The sequence below is a fragment of the Phalangium opilio genome, unplaced genomic scaffold, assembly GCF_054372755.1.
Source record: "Phalangium opilio isolate 3A_F unplaced genomic scaffold, DU_Popi_V2 ptg000017l_1, whole genome shotgun sequence".
Taxonomy (NCBI): Eukaryota; Metazoa; Arthropoda; class Arachnida; order Opiliones; family Phalangiidae; genus Phalangium; species Phalangium opilio.
The window spans coordinates 14,742,741-14,760,481 of record NW_028324151.1 but is presented as its reverse complement, the minus strand read 5'-3'; the positions used below and the strand labels follow the sequence as shown (position 1 = coordinate 14,760,481).

General features: G+C 38.6%; 1 protein-coding gene across 2 annotated transcripts; it reads right to left on the bottom strand.

Moving 5' to 3' along the window:
• Positions 1-629: 629 nt before the first annotated feature.
• LOC149704587 (zinc finger Y-chromosomal protein-like) lies at positions 630-16,910 on the bottom strand. 2 transcript variants are annotated; one of them, XM_089867037.1, is made up of 4 exons: positions 16,464-16,910; positions 6,402-7,176; positions 4,107-4,190; positions 630-941 (listed from the first exon to the last, which is right to left on the bottom strand). In XM_089867037.1, exons 2-4 carry the CDS (start codon positions 7,157-7,159, stop codon positions 734-736), a joined length of 1,050 nt encoding a protein of 349 aa, XP_089723163.1. In that variant the 5' UTR covers positions 7,160-7,176; positions 16,464-16,910; the 3' UTR covers positions 630-733. The 2 variants fall into 2 exon arrangements, with proteins under 2 accessions (XP_089723163.1, XP_089723164.1); XM_089867038.1 differs by lacking the exon at positions 16,464-16,910 and adding an exon at positions 8,200-8,383.
• Between the last annotated feature and the right edge of the window lie 831 nt (positions 16,911-17,741).

The following is a 17,741-nucleotide window of genomic DNA, read 5'->3' as shown; positions in this document are numbered from 1 at the left end:
TGATAGGTAAAAATTGATAGGTGCGAAATCCAAAATATTTTGATAGGTAAAAAATTGATAGGTGCGAAATCCAAAATATTTTGATAGGTAAAAAATTGATAGGGGCGAAATCCAAAATATTTTGATAGGTAAAAAATTGATAGGGGCGAAAACAAAAATATTTTGATAGATAAAAAGATATATCGAAATAAATGTGCCCAACACTGCCTGTGACTTGTTCACAGGTGGATTACTTCCTTCAGAATGCATAGAGGGGTGGTGGCTAGTTTCCATGCTACATCTAACCGGTAGCACCCTATTCTAACTATTATCGTTAACCTTGGAAAATTTTGATGGAAAGGAGGAACTGGGTAAGATCACGGAAGCAAACTCTACCCAGAAGCATTTGTTACCAGGTCTTTCACCCGGTGCCACAGTCCGGGTTCGAACCGGGAACGCGCTTGCTCCGAGGCTAAACCTATACGCCAGCCCACATCGACTTCTGTTCTACCAAAAGTTTTGGAACACTCTGTACCTTGAAGTTGAGAAGTCTCGGCTCAGCAGATGCCTCCAAACAAAAACGGTTAACTAATCGTATTCAAGAACGGTTATAGGAACCGCCTCCAATGACTTTAAATGAAATAAGCACATGGGAGACACAAAAATATTATTATATCAATTACATATTACATTGCAAAGCAACTGGATGAATGACAGCAAAAGCACGGCTTTTATATCTTGGAATTTCTTGTTTTTAATGCCTTTTCTTAATGCAAGAACCTTTCTGGATGTGTTTCGTTAGGTTGCCTTTCAGGTTGAAACTTTGTCCACACTTCGGACAAGTAAACTGTTTCTCGCTTTTATGAATTTTCATGTGAGCGTCTAGGTACCTCTTGACAGTAAACTCTTTGCCACATGTCTCACATTTGAACTCTTTTTTAGCCATGTGAATACTCATGTGCCTAGAAAGATAAATATTTAAAAGTATATAAGCAGTTGTTTTATATGGTTGTTAACAATGTTAATGGTCTTAGTTTGAACAATAGTTCTCAGGCAGGGAGTTATATTTTTCTCCTCTATATTTTCATATGACAAAAAAATTAGGTTATATTGGATAAATTAGGCCTAACATTTCTCAAGTTTAATTTAGGATTCTGAAGGACTATTTTTGAGATATAAGACCGCAACATGGCCCCCAATTAAAGCTAATCTATGCCAAACCTAGGGTTGTAAGTCGGAAAATTTTCCGGAAAATGACCGAGCTATATTTTTCCGGAAAATTTTCCGTATTTTTCCGCTACCGGTTTTTCAATTAAAAAGTTAAAACTTTAAAATTTTTCAATTGCCTTTCTTTTCAAAACATTCATTATTTTGTTTTAGGTGAATTCGGAGGGGTAAAAAATTGTCCAAGGGCACAGAGTCTAGTGACCCCTATTCTCTATAGGAAAAGCTCACTCATTTGCTATCGCTTGCATGCATAGGGTTACTGTTTGGTCTTATGACGGTATAAGGCGTTAGAGAGTCGAGACCTAACCGTTAAGAGACCCAAGTGAAACTAAAATTATCAGGCATAAAGGATAGTGATGGTCTGCGTCATTGTAAGGGAAACGGGGTGTTATGTTGTTAATGTTATTAAGCTTGTTAACCCTGTTTAAAATCACAAATTATGGGAAAATCAACCAGTAATATTTGGCGGTACTTTAATAAATCTACTAAAGATGGCAAAATAGCTGGGGAATGTTTTAAATCTTTAAAAGTTGGATAAATTGACTCAAAGCTCACATAATTGCTAGTTTTAAATTTTTCCGATTAGCGGAAAATTTTCCGCGAAGAGGAAAATTTTCCGGAAAAGTTTCCGGAAAATTTTCCGCGTTTTATTTTTCCGGAAAATTTACAACACTACCTAAACCTAAAATAAACCTAAAGAGATGATAGAGAAAATGTCGAATTTAAAGTGTGAAATATTTCACCTTCGCGGAACCAATTGGCGTGTGTTGTAGGTTAAAAGACAAGAACCGCCAACTACACGCGGTGAGGTAAACAAAACTACTACCTAGCCATATCCAAACCTAGCGATAGGCTATAGTGAGGTTCCCGCTAGGGTTAGATTTGGATACGGCTAGGCCTTCAGCTTGGTTAGGTTTATAGGTTTGGATACAGCAACAGTTAGATCTGGATACAGCTACGGTTAGATCTGGATACGGCTAGGGTTAGATTTGGATACGGCTAGGGTTAATCCTAGCATTGTTTGAACTATGAAACCATAAATCCAATGTGGCCAGGTTTCCATTTTTTCCCATTTTTCGATTTAAACTATTTTGAAAAATCTATTCAACTTCCTGGTTCGAATCTCTTCAAATTTTAGTGCGAGGCATATTGAAGGGTTTTCAATTATCGGGCTAGAGTTTCACAGTTTTAAAACTAATATTTCTAATCCTTATAATTCCCTAAGTTAATAAATAGGATGGGATTATGCGCAAACAAAGTTTTAATGACTTTTTAGTAAAATAACTATTTGTTTCAAAACTTAGCAAACTTCGCACGATAATTTTATACCCTTCAATAAACATCTAACTAAAATTTCAGAGGTTCGAAGCAGGAAACTGAAAAAAAGGCATTTAAATTGTTCGAAGACTAAGCCGTTAAATTAAGCCTACTTTCAGTTTTAATTTTTTTTTATATATATATAAAAACTGTGAAAGAGAAACTTTTGAAACTTTGCATAAAAATGAAAAACCTTTTTCAGAATTATGGTCAAAAGGCTGTGTTCCTCCCATAGATGACTAGCTGATTCCTTTAATTTTTGACTTAAAATGTGTGAAACGCGTTTTCATGTCAAATGGAAGGGCTTCTATATTCTATAGGGCGTGAAGCCAAAGCGATATATCGAGTGGGCTGTGGTTTTGACAAGCATTTTTGAGTATCGTGAATTAAAACTTTAAAAGTGTGAAGCCTGTTTTCCCATTTCCTTAACTAAAGTAGAGTTATTTTTGTAATGTAAGAAAGCAATTTAGATTTTTTGTGGTCTCCCATGGAAAGTAAATTATTCAACGTCCACTGTCTGTGAGTCTTGAAAACAGTAAGTTCAACATTTTAGCGGAAATTGTTATGTATAGATCATCAATGGTATGAAACGGCAACTTGGCTCCCATAGGATTTATAATGTATAAGTTAGGTTTGGATACGGTTCGGGTTCCTTTTTTAGCTAAGGTTTATAACACTCCTAATTTTAGAAAACAGGCCGTTCTTTAACTTCTTTTAAGGTATAGTGTTAAGTGTTATATCTGTACCTTCAATTAAAATTAAAACGGGAAGTACAGATATTAATAAAAATTGCCAATGATAAAAAAGCCTTAAAAATTAAAAAGAAAAGTGGTAAAATTATTTGGCTGAAGTAACGGATATTCAAATTTTCAGTTTTAAAGGCATTACTATAAATAAAACAACAAAAATTACTAATCTTCTTTTATTACCAAAAATCCACTTGCAAAAAATAAATAAATAAATAAAATGAAAAATGGGCATTATTTTAAAAACACTGCGCGTTATAACGGCTATTCGATTATACATTTTATATTCCCTTATTCAAATTTAGAGTTATACGTATTCTGCTCTCGAAGGTCGAAGGAAATGGAAAGAAACAAGATGGTCTAGCACTTAACTAAGCCCCACATCGCTTACGTACTCTCGCTATCCCTACTTCAAAAACTTCAGTGAAATATCCTATGATATACCAGTGAGGGGGGAAATATGTTTTCGATACTATTTAAATATAACGAACGAAAACTCTTCTACATCTTCTTTTACACACCAGATTAAACTAATAGCCCATCGTACATACGATGTGGCTAAAAATCGTTGATTAAATTTGTTGCCGATACTGCCCGAAACCAGCAACTGAGAAGTACTTTTTAAAAATTGCGAACGAAACACCCTCTTTCACACACCAGGTCAAAATAAAATTTGAATATCTGTTACTTCATCCAAATAAATTGACCACTTATTTTAATTTTTAAGGCTTATTTTTTCAAAAATAGCACATTTAATTAATAAAGCAAAGTTCCAAAAAATTGTAATTTAAAAAGAAAAAAAACCAGCTAACATTATATTTTGCGAAACAAGTTCACCTAGCTTTCTTGTAACGGTCCACAAACTCTTTGCCGCAAGTCTCGCATTTGGTCTCTTCATCCGTCAAGTGAGAATTCATGTGTCTAGAAATATAAATATTCAAAAGCATATAAACAGTTTTTTTAAAATGTTTGATTTGATTAGCAGTGTACTTGATTAAAAACCCTAGCTTTACATTTTGAGAAAACAGAGCTGAGAGCACTCATTCAAAAAACTCGTTCAACCGACAACGTCCATTTCTAAATGCTAGTACGTTTTGGTGTGAGCATGGCTGTCCGCGCTCACCTATTTTACTGACCTAAAGCTCGAATTGAGCGAGCGCTTCTTCAAAATAATTGATAGACTCACGAGCCCGAAAGTTTACAAGTTAATGGAAAACCTTTTCAAGTTTGAGCCTGGGCTAACAATTAGGGGCGTGCAAACTATTCGTAACTATTTGGTCGGACTAAATAACTTGACCAAATTTCAGCGTTAGTATTCGCATCGATTAGAATATCAAAAAATGAATTAAAAAAATCGACCATTCTATTTTAAACGAAATGGATCAAATTATTTGGTATTCACAACGGATTTTCTCATTTTTCTGAGGTTTTAGTGAACTTGACAACTTGAGGGCGCTATGACAGTGTCAGCTGAACCATAGCCTACAGATAACGCGGCTCTAGGTTGCGTCTGCCGACTCACGTTTACTAGGAGTCTACGGCTGGACTCAGTAACTAATATTTCAGAAGTTCAGGGAATTCTCTAACTTTTTAAAGGGCTCCACCAGAGGCTTGCGGGGTCTCTATCCTTACACGTGCAAACGGCAGACCGACTTTTACTTCTTCCAAAGCTACCGCGCCCGCAAGCCGCCTGTGGAGCCCATTAAGCGATAACTATCGTTCAAAGGGTTGGTGTCAACCTCGTGCCGTCTATGAGAGTGCGAGAACTAAATAGGTGATTGGTCTAAGGTGTCCACAAATCTTGAAAGAAAAGTGACGAATGTCTCGCAAATGCCCCTCGTGCTAATAAAAACAAGTTGGGAAAATTAAAATTTTACCGTTTTTGATTTTCACTAGAGTGATAACTTATCGAAAGTGTTAAGCTTGTCGATAAGTTATCGCTTGCTTTATAACTAAAGACGGTAAATTTTAACTTGACCACCTTGTTTAAATTGGGTGTCCGACAATTGGGAGAATTTAAAACTGGGTGTCCAACAATTGGGAGAATTTAAAATTGGGTGTCCGACAATTGGGAGTATTTAAAACTGGGTGTCCGACAATTGGGAGAATTTAAAATTGGGTGTCCGACAATTGGGAGAATTTAAAATTGGGTGTCCGACAATTGGGAGAATTTAAAATTGGGTGTCCGACAATTGGGAGAATTTAAAACTGGGTGTCCGACAATTGGGAGAATTTAAAATTGGGTGTCCGACAATTGGGAGAATTTAAAACTGGGTGTCCGACAATTGGGAGAATTTAAAATTGGGTGTCCGACAATTGGGAGAATTTAAAATTGGGTGTCCGACAATTGGGGGAATTTAAAACTGGGTGTCCGACAATTGGGAGAATTTAAAATTGGGTGTCCGACAATTGGGAGAATTTAAAATTGGGTGTCCGACAATTGGGAGAATTTAAAACTGGGTGTCCGACAATTGGGAGAATTTAAAATTGGGTGTCCGACAATTGGGAGAATTTAAAATTGGGTGTCCGACAATTGGGAGAATTTAAAATTGGGTGTCCGACAATTGGGAGAATTTAAAATTGGGGGTCCGACAATTGGGAGAATTTCAAATTGATTGAGCGACAATTTGGTGTCAATGAAACTGGCAGAGCTTCTATTGGATGAATAAAGTTTTATTTTGTAAAAGTAACTAATATCTCGTCATTCTCGATTTTATTTTGTTAAAGGTAAATATTTTAAAACAATGAACCTAGGTCGGGCTAGGTTTGGTTTAGATAGGTTAGGTTTTGTCTTTCGCCAAACGTTTACGGCTTTACCAGGACCGTGCACTCTTTGAAAAGTAATTCGTCAATTCACCAAATTGACGCTCAGCCAGTTTCATTGACACCAAGTTATCGCTCACCCAATTTTCAACCCTCCCAATTGTCGGTCAACCAATTTTCAACGCTCCAAATTGTCGCGCTCCCAATTGCGGGACTCCCAATCGTCGTCACCCAATTGTCGTAGACCCATACAGAATAAGCTGTCGTCAGAGATAGGGAGTCGGCTATCCTACAGCGTGAAAATAAATTTCCTCACGCGCATTCTTTATCCATGCTCCAACACTGATACTTCAACATTTATGTAATTACCTTTTGAATTCACTGGAGTATTTAGAAAAGGCCTTGTTGCAAATTTCGCAGACTTCAAAGGGTAGACTTTTAGTATCTGGTCTTTCATTTTCGTGATCTGATAAATGTCTCTTGAAATCTTCTTTGACGGTAAATGGCTCCTTACAAATCTGACAACTTGTCTGTCCCTTTTCAGAATCCCAAATTTCTTCCAGTTTGTGAAGAAGTTCATGCGCGATCAAATTATTTGTCTGAACAAATGTTTTATTGCACGTGGCACATTTCTGCGTTACTTTCGTTTTAAAATGCTTCCGTAGCTTGTGCGCTTTTAGGACGCCCTTTTCAAAATACCTTTTACCGCAAAAATCGCAACTATATGGCCGAGGAATATCAGCTTCTGGACCCCCGTGCATGAGCAGGTGTCTGTCAAGCGAAACTTGACGAAAGAAGGTTTCACCGCATAAATGACACTTGAACTTGATCTTTTCAGGCATGTGCTCGGAATAAACGTGCTTCTTTAGTAAGCGTTTTTTTGGGAAGCATTTGTCACAAACGTCGCACTTGTGAGTTGATTCTTTCAAACGTTCGTGCTCAATTAGATGAAGATTTTTATGGCAATTCAGAGCCACTCTGTTTTTAAAGCCTTTCCCGCACACTAAGCAGTAGCAAATCTCCGATTTATGCCACACAAGGTGGTTACTTAAAAGAGACTTTTTGTTGAAAGTTTTCCCGCAAAAGCTACATAAGAACGTTTTCTCTTCTTTTGGAGGATCCTCCATCTTTTGATAAATGCTACCTGTGAAATTGAATTAGTTCATATCTATTGTAAATATGGCAGGATACTTCATATGATTAAAAAATGCAAAGAAACTATAGATGACTGGTTCAGAGGCCCGTGTAATTGTCCCAGGCCCTGTTTGGCATGTCCATTCTGTACTGACCTGGTAAATAGGCCACTACAGACGCCTAGTTGCTAGGTCTGACGTGAAATTTTTAAAACAAAGCGTCACTAAAACAAGCTTCTCATCCCCACCACTTAATACTAACCTAACCTGGTCTAATCTCGTCTAAACGTCAGGACATCACCAGGGGGAACCTCATAACTCTCATTGCTAACTCTTGTATGGGCCTCGCAAGTAAGCCGGCCACTATAGACGCCTAATTTAGAGGACAATACACTGCTTCACCATTTCGTTTTGCCTGTTAGTTCACAAGAGGTTAAGTCAGCACCTCTTTTCACGACAGAAATTGAACAAAATAGCAATATTTTGGGAAAAGGCGGCAGTTTATTTGGTTGATCATAGGTGATATCACTCGATTTTTATCTCAGATAAATCATAATTTGTCACTCGCTAGTGACCTGAGATACACCCGACAAAAATGATAATTTGTCACTCGCTATTGATCTGAGATACACCCGATAAAAATGATAATTTGTCACTCGCTAGTGATTTAGGCCCAAAATTTGGGCCCATATAGCCACTTCGATGATGGTTCTGCTATAAGTTAGTGTTGGTAATTCTTGGACGAATCGCGGACCAAACAATGATTCACAATATTTGTGACGTACGCAGCTAGTCCATCTCGGGTGAAATTGTAACCGATTTGCGGTAAAAGGTAGGTTTACAGGTTGAAACAATGAGCTTAAGACCAATAATAAGTTTGAACTCTTTATTTAGGTTCATTGGGGTTATTACTTGTTACATAAATAACTAAATAAATGATAATGGTTATTTTCAATGCATCTGATACGATGGGAAGAGAGAGCGCAAGACTAGGGGTGTGCCTTTTGGAGGTAGCTAAAATAAGCAACACTTACTAGGGTTGAATTAGGGCCATTTGTGTTCCAACTTAGGTCTACTGTAGTGATGGCCTGAACTGAGAACGTTAACCCGCGGAAACAAGTCATTATACCGTCTGAATCACTGGATTGCCTCGTATAAGGATAATCTACCCTACATTGGAGAGTGTCTATTCTCACCCCCGGGTGGAAATAGCTTATACGCTATTCTCACCCCCCCCCGGGTGAAAATAGCTCGTACGCTATTCTCACCCCCTCCCTTCCTACCCTACCACGTGACCGCACTCCCGCGTGACGCCATGCGGCCGAAAATATTTTGGTAATTCCTTTTACTAATTAAACAAAATGTTCATAAACATTCCCGCCTTCATAGGATTAACGTTACACCCAACTTTGAAGGCTCGTAACTCTGGTTATATTAGAGATACGGGGATGTCCTTTGAGTATGTTATAGTCATATTTAAGGATCTTTTTATGTATTCAAAAGTTCTTCCAACATGAACAGTTTCTATGGTTTAATTATAAAAGCAAGTTTTAACCGAAATGACATTAGTGTCAAAAATAATCCTAACGTGGTCTAAAGTTAACCTATGGTGTCCAAAAATAGCTTATGGTATAAGTTGTTTTAAGTTTTCTAGCGTTATTTACATGTTTTGTAAACTTCTCGTAATAATTTCCATACAGTGCGTAATCTTAAAGTATGGCGTACTTTTGGTAAATACGTAAAACAAGGGTTAGTCACATGGTAGGGTGGAAATAGCCTGGAAGCTATGTTCACCCGGGGTAGACTTCACCGGGCGGTGAAAATAGCGCCTAAGCTATTTTCACCCTCCCGCGGCCCTTACCTCAATTTTTAGTCACGTGGTAGGGTGGAAATAAAATCTACGCTATGTTCACCCGGGGTAGACTTTTCCCTTCACCGGACGGTGAAAATAGCGCCCAAGCTATTTTCACCCTACCGAGGTCCTTACCTCAATTCTTAGTCACGTGGTAGGGTGGATGTAGCCTCTACGCTATTTTCACCCGGGGTAGACTTCACCGGGCGGTGAAAATAGCGCCTAAGCTATTTTCACCCTACCGAGGTCCTTACCTCAATTCTTAGTCACGTGGTAGGGTGGATATAGCCTCTACGCTATTTTCACCCGGGGTACACTTCACCGGGCGGTGAGAATAGCGCCTAAGCTATTTTCACCCTACCGAGGTCCTTACCTAAATTCTTAGTCACGTGGTAGGGTGGATATAGCCTCTACGCTATTTTCACCCGGGGTAGACTTCACCGGGCGGTGAAAATAGCGCCTAAGCTATTTTCACCCTACTGCGGCCCTTACCTCAATTCTTAGTCACGTGGTAGGGTGGATATAGCCTCTACGCTATTTTCACCTAGGGTAGGAATAGGCTTCCGCCTATTTCTACCCGGGGGGTGAGAATAGTGACACTCGACTTTGATACACAACTAACCTGACTTTATATAGCCCTAGGAACAGGGCCGGAAATAAGCACAGGACAATGGACATTGTCCAATAAAATTTTAAAATGCCCCTTATTGTTCTAAAAACTAACGGGGTCACTGAACATTTTGACCAATAAATTTTCCGTAGTTTTGATGGTTTGACTATGAAGATGCGACAGAATTTTTGCACACTACAGTGGACAATGTCCTATAATTTTTCCAGTCAAAGGGGGCGTCACTGGACACATGTCCCATAAGAAGTTTTTCTTAATATTTCCATCCTTGCATAGGAATAGGCCTGGCTCAATATAGGGGGCGCTCACCAAAGGTGCAATTTGAGTTGCCAGCTATCCTAGAGTGCGATAAACGGGATTTACGAGAGATTTTCTGTGGGCGCTGCCATAACCTGTCGGCGGCCTTTAGTGGCTGACATTGCCTGTCGTCGAACGCGCTCTGTAGCCTTGGCAGAACAACTCTCCGAAAAGGGGGCGGTAACCTCGTAAGTCCCGTATAGAACGAGTGAGGAAATTTAAAGCCCCGCCCATTGACATGCGCGGTAACCACTGGATGTTTTACTTCCAACAGCAACACGTAGATGGCGGGAAAATCTACACTAGAGCGCGAAATTTAAATTGCTTGGTTTTAGAACGTTGGTTTTCCTATAGGTAATGGTTGTTCAAATCTTAATAAAAAGGTGAATACTTGTGTTATCATACAGATTTCAGGGAGCCCACTCTTAAATTTAAATTCCTTATAGGAAAAATAGGAATTTTTTTTCGGAATTATAGGATTTTATAGGAGAAAAAATGTGTTTTTATAGGAAAATATAGGACTAAAAATGCTCATATATAATACAATTTTGGGGCTTAAACTATGTAGAAAAAATCTCAAAAAATAGAAAATAACAAATTGGATTTTACTTAGAAAACTCAGACGAACTTAATTAAAATATAATATAATATATCAAAAATCCTAAGCGAGCTCGGCAATTTCGGTGTCTATTCAAATGTGATCTCGATAAAAACAACTAAATTTTTATAAATTTGATGCTAAAATATACGAAAACTTCGACTAAGTCAAAAAATATAGGATATTATAGGACCTTTCATGAAATTATAGGATAATATAGGACTGGTTCAAAATTATAGGAATTTATAGGAATTATAGGACCCGTGGGCTCCCTGAGATTTTAAAATATATTTCCCACCATATTTTAACACAACATACACATTGTTTGTTACTAAACAATAAAGGATTTACATGTATTACTATTAATTCCGACGTTAGTAGACCGAGCGATGATGCCTTAATTGGAAAATACCTGCACTTGCGTCTTTGAAAGTTAATGTCTTGTTTTTCAATGAAAGACTAATAGTTTTCTCATAGCTATTTTGTTTGAAGGATCATTTTATTCTTAATTTTTGCAGTTAATTCCAGGATGAGGAGAGTAGCCTTTGTGAAGTACGTTGCTTAATAATTGGAATCAATTAAGCTACCAAAAATGTAAATAATCACGATAATGTAACAGACTGAGTGTATATTAAACTTGTTTGTTATGGTCTTAACTTTGTATTAATATGGCCAAAGCAAAACAAGATTAACATACATTGATTCATAATCGTGATTATTCACACTTTTGGCAACTTCAATTAGCTTCAAGCGCCGCACTTTACAAAGACTTCTCTCCTCATCCTGGAATTACCCTCAACAGATAACAAAAACAACCCTGGTAGCAAAGAAGAAAGATATGTTATTAAATCCAAACTTAAACATTTACGCTCTTTATTTTTTTATTCATCCCAGACATAGATACTGACCGCATTAGTTGGCCCTTGAAGGAATTGCATTTGTGAGTTTCTTTGTCATTTCTACCTAAGACCATTAACAACCCCCGAGGGGCCGAGACTCGCAACCCAAGCTTTCTACTTTTCGTGGTTTTCTGTTACGCGCGATCCTTGCGACCTTTGCTGTATATTAAGGAAACTTTTAGGTTAGGGGGTACCGAACAGGGTGAGAAATAAGGCGGTGGCACTGGGCAAATGACCAGTTTAAAAATTGCTTTGACCAGTTTATTTATTAAATGCCTGGGGGTCCAGTGGTCACCGTGACCACTTTTTAAATTCCCCTTCTTTAGTAAAAAAATAAATTCCCAGTAGTGGGTTATAGAAATTAATCCATTTCAGTGCAGTTCATACAGTATGGAGAAATATTAAGTGGTCATTGACCAGTTTTTTAATTAAAACCCTTGGGCTCTACTGGTCAAATGACCAGTTTAAAAAATTTCCTTATTTCTCACCCTGGTACCGAATTTCCGATTTACAGGTTTCTCTTTGCTATTTAAAAATGGCGGATCGCGAAGAAGAAGATGAGAATGGAAATGTTAACTTATTTTTGAACTACCATATTGCAGATATGCAACTAATTTAGCGATATATTATTTTGCTATTTTATCATAATTGTACATTAAACCGTTGCGGCCTCGGCCTCCGAATTTAGAAGAAGACGATTTTATTTCTTTTTTAAGCGATATCCGGAACCGGAAGTTCTGTACACCTTGTAAGTTTCTATCCGTTGCCGCTTGGTGGCACCCTTGTCGCGAAAACAGCCCTAACTCTAAAGAGACGGAAATTTCAATACGAGGATCTCATTGGGTTGCGAGTCCAGGTGGTTGTTAATAGTCTTAGGTGTAATATTCACCAACCTCAGTACATAATAGGACTGTTCACGAACTCGAGCCAGCTCGGGCTCGTGACGAGCGAGCCGAGCCGAGCCGCCACTTTTGCGGCTCGATTAATTAACGAGCGAGCTTTTTTATGGTCGAGCCGAGCCGACAGGTATCGAGCCACTACGACTCGCGAGCTTAATCACTGATATAGTGCTTCCCTTTTAGTCTTTATTCTCTCCACCAATAGCGTTCCGTTGTATTTTTACATGAATAAAGCTTGGAAATATCGAATCTTCAATATTCACTACGTTTTATATAAGTTAGTGATGAATCGCGGACTGTACATTAATTCACGAATGTTCTGGTGTAACTCGTAGTGATCGTACGGGGTGAGATTTTTGTCGGGTCGGGTTCCGGGTCGGGTTGCGAAAAAAAACTCGGAAAATCGGGTCGGGTCGGGGTTTTCTTTTTAATAATATAAATGGAATTAACATATTCTAAAAAATTATACATAGTAGCTATGTACTATGTAATGTACGGAATTTATTTTCTGTAATTTAGTTCCAAGTTATCACTGCTTTAATGAATCCAATAGTAGGCGATTCTGCCATATCATTGCTATCTGATATAACGTCGTGGAAGGGATTGGGGTAACTAATTGTCCCAGAACAGGTGCGTCTTCCATCTGTAAAGTTTCCAAATTGTCCTTGCCCTTGGCAGTGGCTGAATGGGGTTTCTGGTACTCGTGAAACTCTTCTACCACTTTTTCAATTTTGAAATCAATTGCTCGCAACTTAACACACAATTAATACATTGGCGTTTGACGGACGACCATGAAATTGCCGAAATATATCAGTTTTCTACTGGCTTTCGAAGCCTCGAGACAGAAAAAAATTAAATATTCAAGCTCGCCCTACTCAGATTTGAGTTCCTATCTACTGCAACACAAAGCGCGACCGTAAATAATAACTTACCCTCTACTACGGGCCCACCCCGAATTTTTTTTAACCCGACTTCAAAATTGACTGGCCGGGTCGGGTCGGGTCGGGTTGGAAAAAGCCGGGGATCCCCGACTTCCCGGGTCGGGTTCGGGTTCCCCGTACGATCACTAGTAACTCGGGTGAATATTGAATGTCCAATATTCAACAAGGTGTTGAATATTGAATTGTTGGTACCGAATTTCCGATTTAAAAATGGCGGATCGCGAAGAAGAAGATGAGAATGGAAATGTTAACTTATTTTTGAACTACCATATTGCAGATATGCAACTAATTTAGCGATATATTATTTTGCTATTTTATCATAATTGTACATTAAACCGTTGCGGCCTCGGCCTCCGAATTTAGAAGAAGACGATCTTATTTCTTTTTTTAAGCGATATACGAAACCAGAAGTTCTGTACACCGTTGTAAGTTTCTATCCGTTGCCGCTTGGTGGCACCCTTGTCGCGAAAACAGCCCTAACTATAAAGAGGCGGAAATTTCAATACGAGGATCTTATTGCATTGCGAGTCCCGGGGGGGGGGGGGTTGTTAATGGTCTTAGTTTCTACCAAATCAATTCAGGGAAAAATTATGCTTCAAACGAAGTGGCTATTAGAAAACTATTATTCTTTCATTGATAGAACAAGACATTACCTTGCAAAGACGGAAGTTCGGTATTTTCCTTTAAAGCAAAGCTCGGGTCCACTTCAAGGCGACTTTCCCTCTGTACTCCAGTTTTGGCTTGGCAAAGGCTAGTGGGCGGGATTTATAAGTGCACTTATAAATCCCGCCCACAAATGCCTCCTGCCTTCGCCAAGCCAAAACTGGAGTTCGTAAGGAAAGTCAACTTGCAGGGATCCGCTGGACCCACGCTTTGCTTTTTAAAGGTATCATTGCTCGGTCCACCGAAAAATTTAAAACATTGTTTCCTAACGTTGGGTTTATTTGGGAAATATACATCCACTCTGTGTTTCTGCAACTCGGGAATGGGCATTTACAACTCATATTTATTTAAGAAATAATAAATTTAAATCCTAAAGAAAACCTACTTCCATAATTATACAATTAATAATGCAAAACTCACTTAGTTTATTTAGTAATAAACAATGTGTAGGTTGTGTTTAAAACATGGTGGGAAATATTTTTTAAAATCTATATAATAGCACGAATATTCATCTTTATATTAAGATTTGAACTAACATTATCTATAGGAAAAAAAAGTCCTAAAATGAAGCAATTTAAATTTCGCACTCTATAGTGTTGATTTTCCCGCCATCTACGTGTTGCTGTTGGAAGTAAAACATCCAGTGGTTACCGCGCATGTCAATGGGCGGGGCTAAACATTTCCCCACTCGGTCTAAATCTCACTCTAATCTATCCTACTCATGTTCAACTAATCTATAGGGACTTGGCAGTACTACGTCATGCAACGTCAGGCTACCTTCCATTAGTGCTAAAAAACATACCAGGAGGAGGGGCTTATATAGTTTTCATTCTGTTAAAAAAACATACCATAATGGCGCTGGGGGCGGAGTTAAGCCCGAATTGCCAAGTCCCTATAGATAGTTTTCACACGTGGAGGATTCATACCATTTACACCAGGAGGCCGGGCTATCTGGTGGACAAAAACCCGTCTGCTTTTGTCCTCCAGATAGCCTGGCTTCCTTGTGTAAATGGTATGAATCCTCCACGTGTGAAAACTATCTATTATGAGGTTGAAAAAGGCTTAAGATAAAAGACTTAAGATTAGAGAACACCTGGAGCAGGATGTAAGCTTAGCTATGAGTGTTTTCGAGGGCTCAGTAGCGTATCCGCTACAAAATTGCTTGTGTAATATTCACCTCAGTAACGTAAATTATAATTTTTCACTTGCTTTTGATCTGAGATACACCGGACATAAATGATAATTTGTCACCAATTATTTATCTGAGATGAACTTGACATAAATGATAATATTTAAAATATATGGACATAAGTGATAAAACAATCCATGTATGTGTGTGATCAGAAGTGAGATGAGACTAGAAGTGAAGGGCTCTAGCATTGGAAGTAGATCCTGGCACTAGTGAACAAATTTGAGGATTTTATGCCGCTTCCCACGCGATAAAACTAGAGAGAAAAAAATTGGTCGAGTTCCAAAAACATTTCCTACCCCCTTCCCCTCATCCTAAAGCCGCGGAACACGGACGCGGGTGCTTGAATCTAGTTCGGCCGTCTACCACCGCGAGCGTCTCACGTTTTGGAGGGGAAATTCTGAAACCGCCACCAGAGGGCCAACCGTTGGTGTGTTATCAAGAATATTCACTTTCGCCGAGTGAGGAATTTGGTTAGCTCAGTACTTCTGGTCTCATCTCACTTCTGATAATATTCACCTCAGTGACGTAAATGATAATTTTTCACTTGCTTTTGATCTGAGATACACAGGACATAAGTGATAATTTGTCACCAATTATTTATCTGAGATGAACTTGACATAAATGATAATATTTAAAATATATACATAGTTTACAGGCGTGGAGCATTCCTACCTTTAACACAAGGAGACCAAGCGACTTTGAGTGTAAAATCGTCTGCTATTTTACACTCTAAGTTCCCAGGTCTCCTTGTGCAAATGGTATGAATCCTCCACGCCTGTAAACTATGTATAGACATAAGTGATAAAACAATTCATGTATGTGTGTGATGTATATGCAGTTGGTGGGTATGGAATCTTCAACATTCACCAGCTATGGTTGGTGTGTTGATGGTTCTTGGTTGAATCGCGGACTATACATGAATTCACCAATTTTTGTGATGTACGCAGCTGGTGTAACTCGGGTGAATACTGAATGTCAAACATTCACCAAGATGTACTTAAAACCAGTGAATACTTTCCCTTGAACGCTACCCCGATATCCATGGATATATATTAGTGAAGCGAGTGTCACCCACGAATCACCTTGAGTATGAAAAGCCATCTAACGTGACACTTTAAAGAGCTGGTATTCACTAATGAAATACTTCCCAAACACAAGTGATAATCATTGACACGTTGTGTCACTTACTATCCAAATGTACTTGGTGACAACCACTTAAAATTCATGCAATATTTTAGTAAAGGCAGCAGTTCTGCAAGAACTAAGAGCAAATCCGCTGTTTGTGCGTGTAGGCATAGAGCTTCCGCAGAAAATGTACTACTTACTTACCAAGTATGACTGCAGCAGGTTTTATTACATTAATGGTAACATAATTTCATTAAAAGCTGTATTTTTAAACACAACACGATGGTCCCTTTGGGGCAACACTATTTTACGCTGACTCGCAGAACGCGTAACAGATGAACTAAATTTTTCAATAACTGTATCTTATGCTCAGTCTGGGAAATAAGGATAATCTTTAAAACTAGTCCTTACCAGTCTGGGAAATAGGGATATTTTTTTTGGTTTTTTTGGGACCAGTGACCGTCTAGTGTCCGAAATAATCTGGTCTCCGGAGTGGTCCCAGCCTTTGTTCTCCAATAGATTTGCAATTAATAAACTGGTCCCGAGGACCAGTAACCCCCACTTCTTGAATTAAAAAACTAGTCCAAGCAATTAATAAACTGGTTTTGGACCTGAGGAAGTGTGCTATTTCCCAGACTGGTCCTTACTCCTTGGGACCACTAATGATTCTGATGAAGATCTCTCTGCTACAAAACTTTTGTAGGGGTACGTTCAGTAACGAAAATCTGAAGGAAATCACTGTTTTCTTGATGTTTGGTTGATGGGCTCGAGACGTCACAGTGACGTAAAAGGTTGTTGAACGGAAAAGTGACATTTTGAAGGTAGCGCTGTTTTCGAAAATGGAGTTGGGGAAACAGGTCCTCAAAACGTTACAAAGCGCAAATGGCTCTTTTCAATTATTAACGAGCTCGTACATAATGAAATTGTTTAAGAAAATTATGTCTATTTGAATGGTAGAAGTAGTTTTGTAAAGAAAACTAAAACAGTTACTGTAGGAATAGCATTATTGGAATTTAATTTTTAAATCCCGCGCCAACTTTTGGTCTGTCAAGTGTTCAACAGTCAAGCGCTACGTCACGCCATCATAAAAACCATATCAATTAGATGGTTTTTTTGATGGGCATCATGACGTCAAAACTGGAAACGCGAAAAAGCGTACAGTTACTTCAGTAGGGAAAATCTGACATCGCTTAGTAAGCGCTGTCATCAAAGAGGGTTACTGAACGTACCCAAGGATTTTTTTTAAACTGGACACTGGGCTAGCGAGTAGCGACACCTCTGGCCTGGAATAAATAAACTGGTCCATGAGCACTGACCAGGGCGCGTCGTCTGCTAAATTGAAGAAGTGGATAATTAAAATATATTAGCTAATATCTGGACTCTTGAAACCCCTGAATTTTCTTAGTGGTCCCGTGGACCACTGACCCCTTCCGATTTAATTTTTAAACTGGTCCAGGCAATTTTTAAACTGGTCATTTGCCC

Coding starts and splice junctions, on each gene's coding strand:
- LOC149704587 (XM_089867037.1), bottom strand. CDS start 7,159: ATGGAGGATCCTCCAAAAGAAGAGAAAACGTTCTTATGTAGCTTTTGC. Junction 4,191..6,401: donor TACTCCAGTGAATTCAAAAG/GTAATTACATAA, acceptor TTATATTTCTAG/ACACATGAATTCTCACTTGA. Junction 942..4,106: donor GACCGTTACAAGAAAGCTAG/GTGAACTTGTTT, acceptor TTATCTTTCTAG/GCACATGAGTATTCACATGG.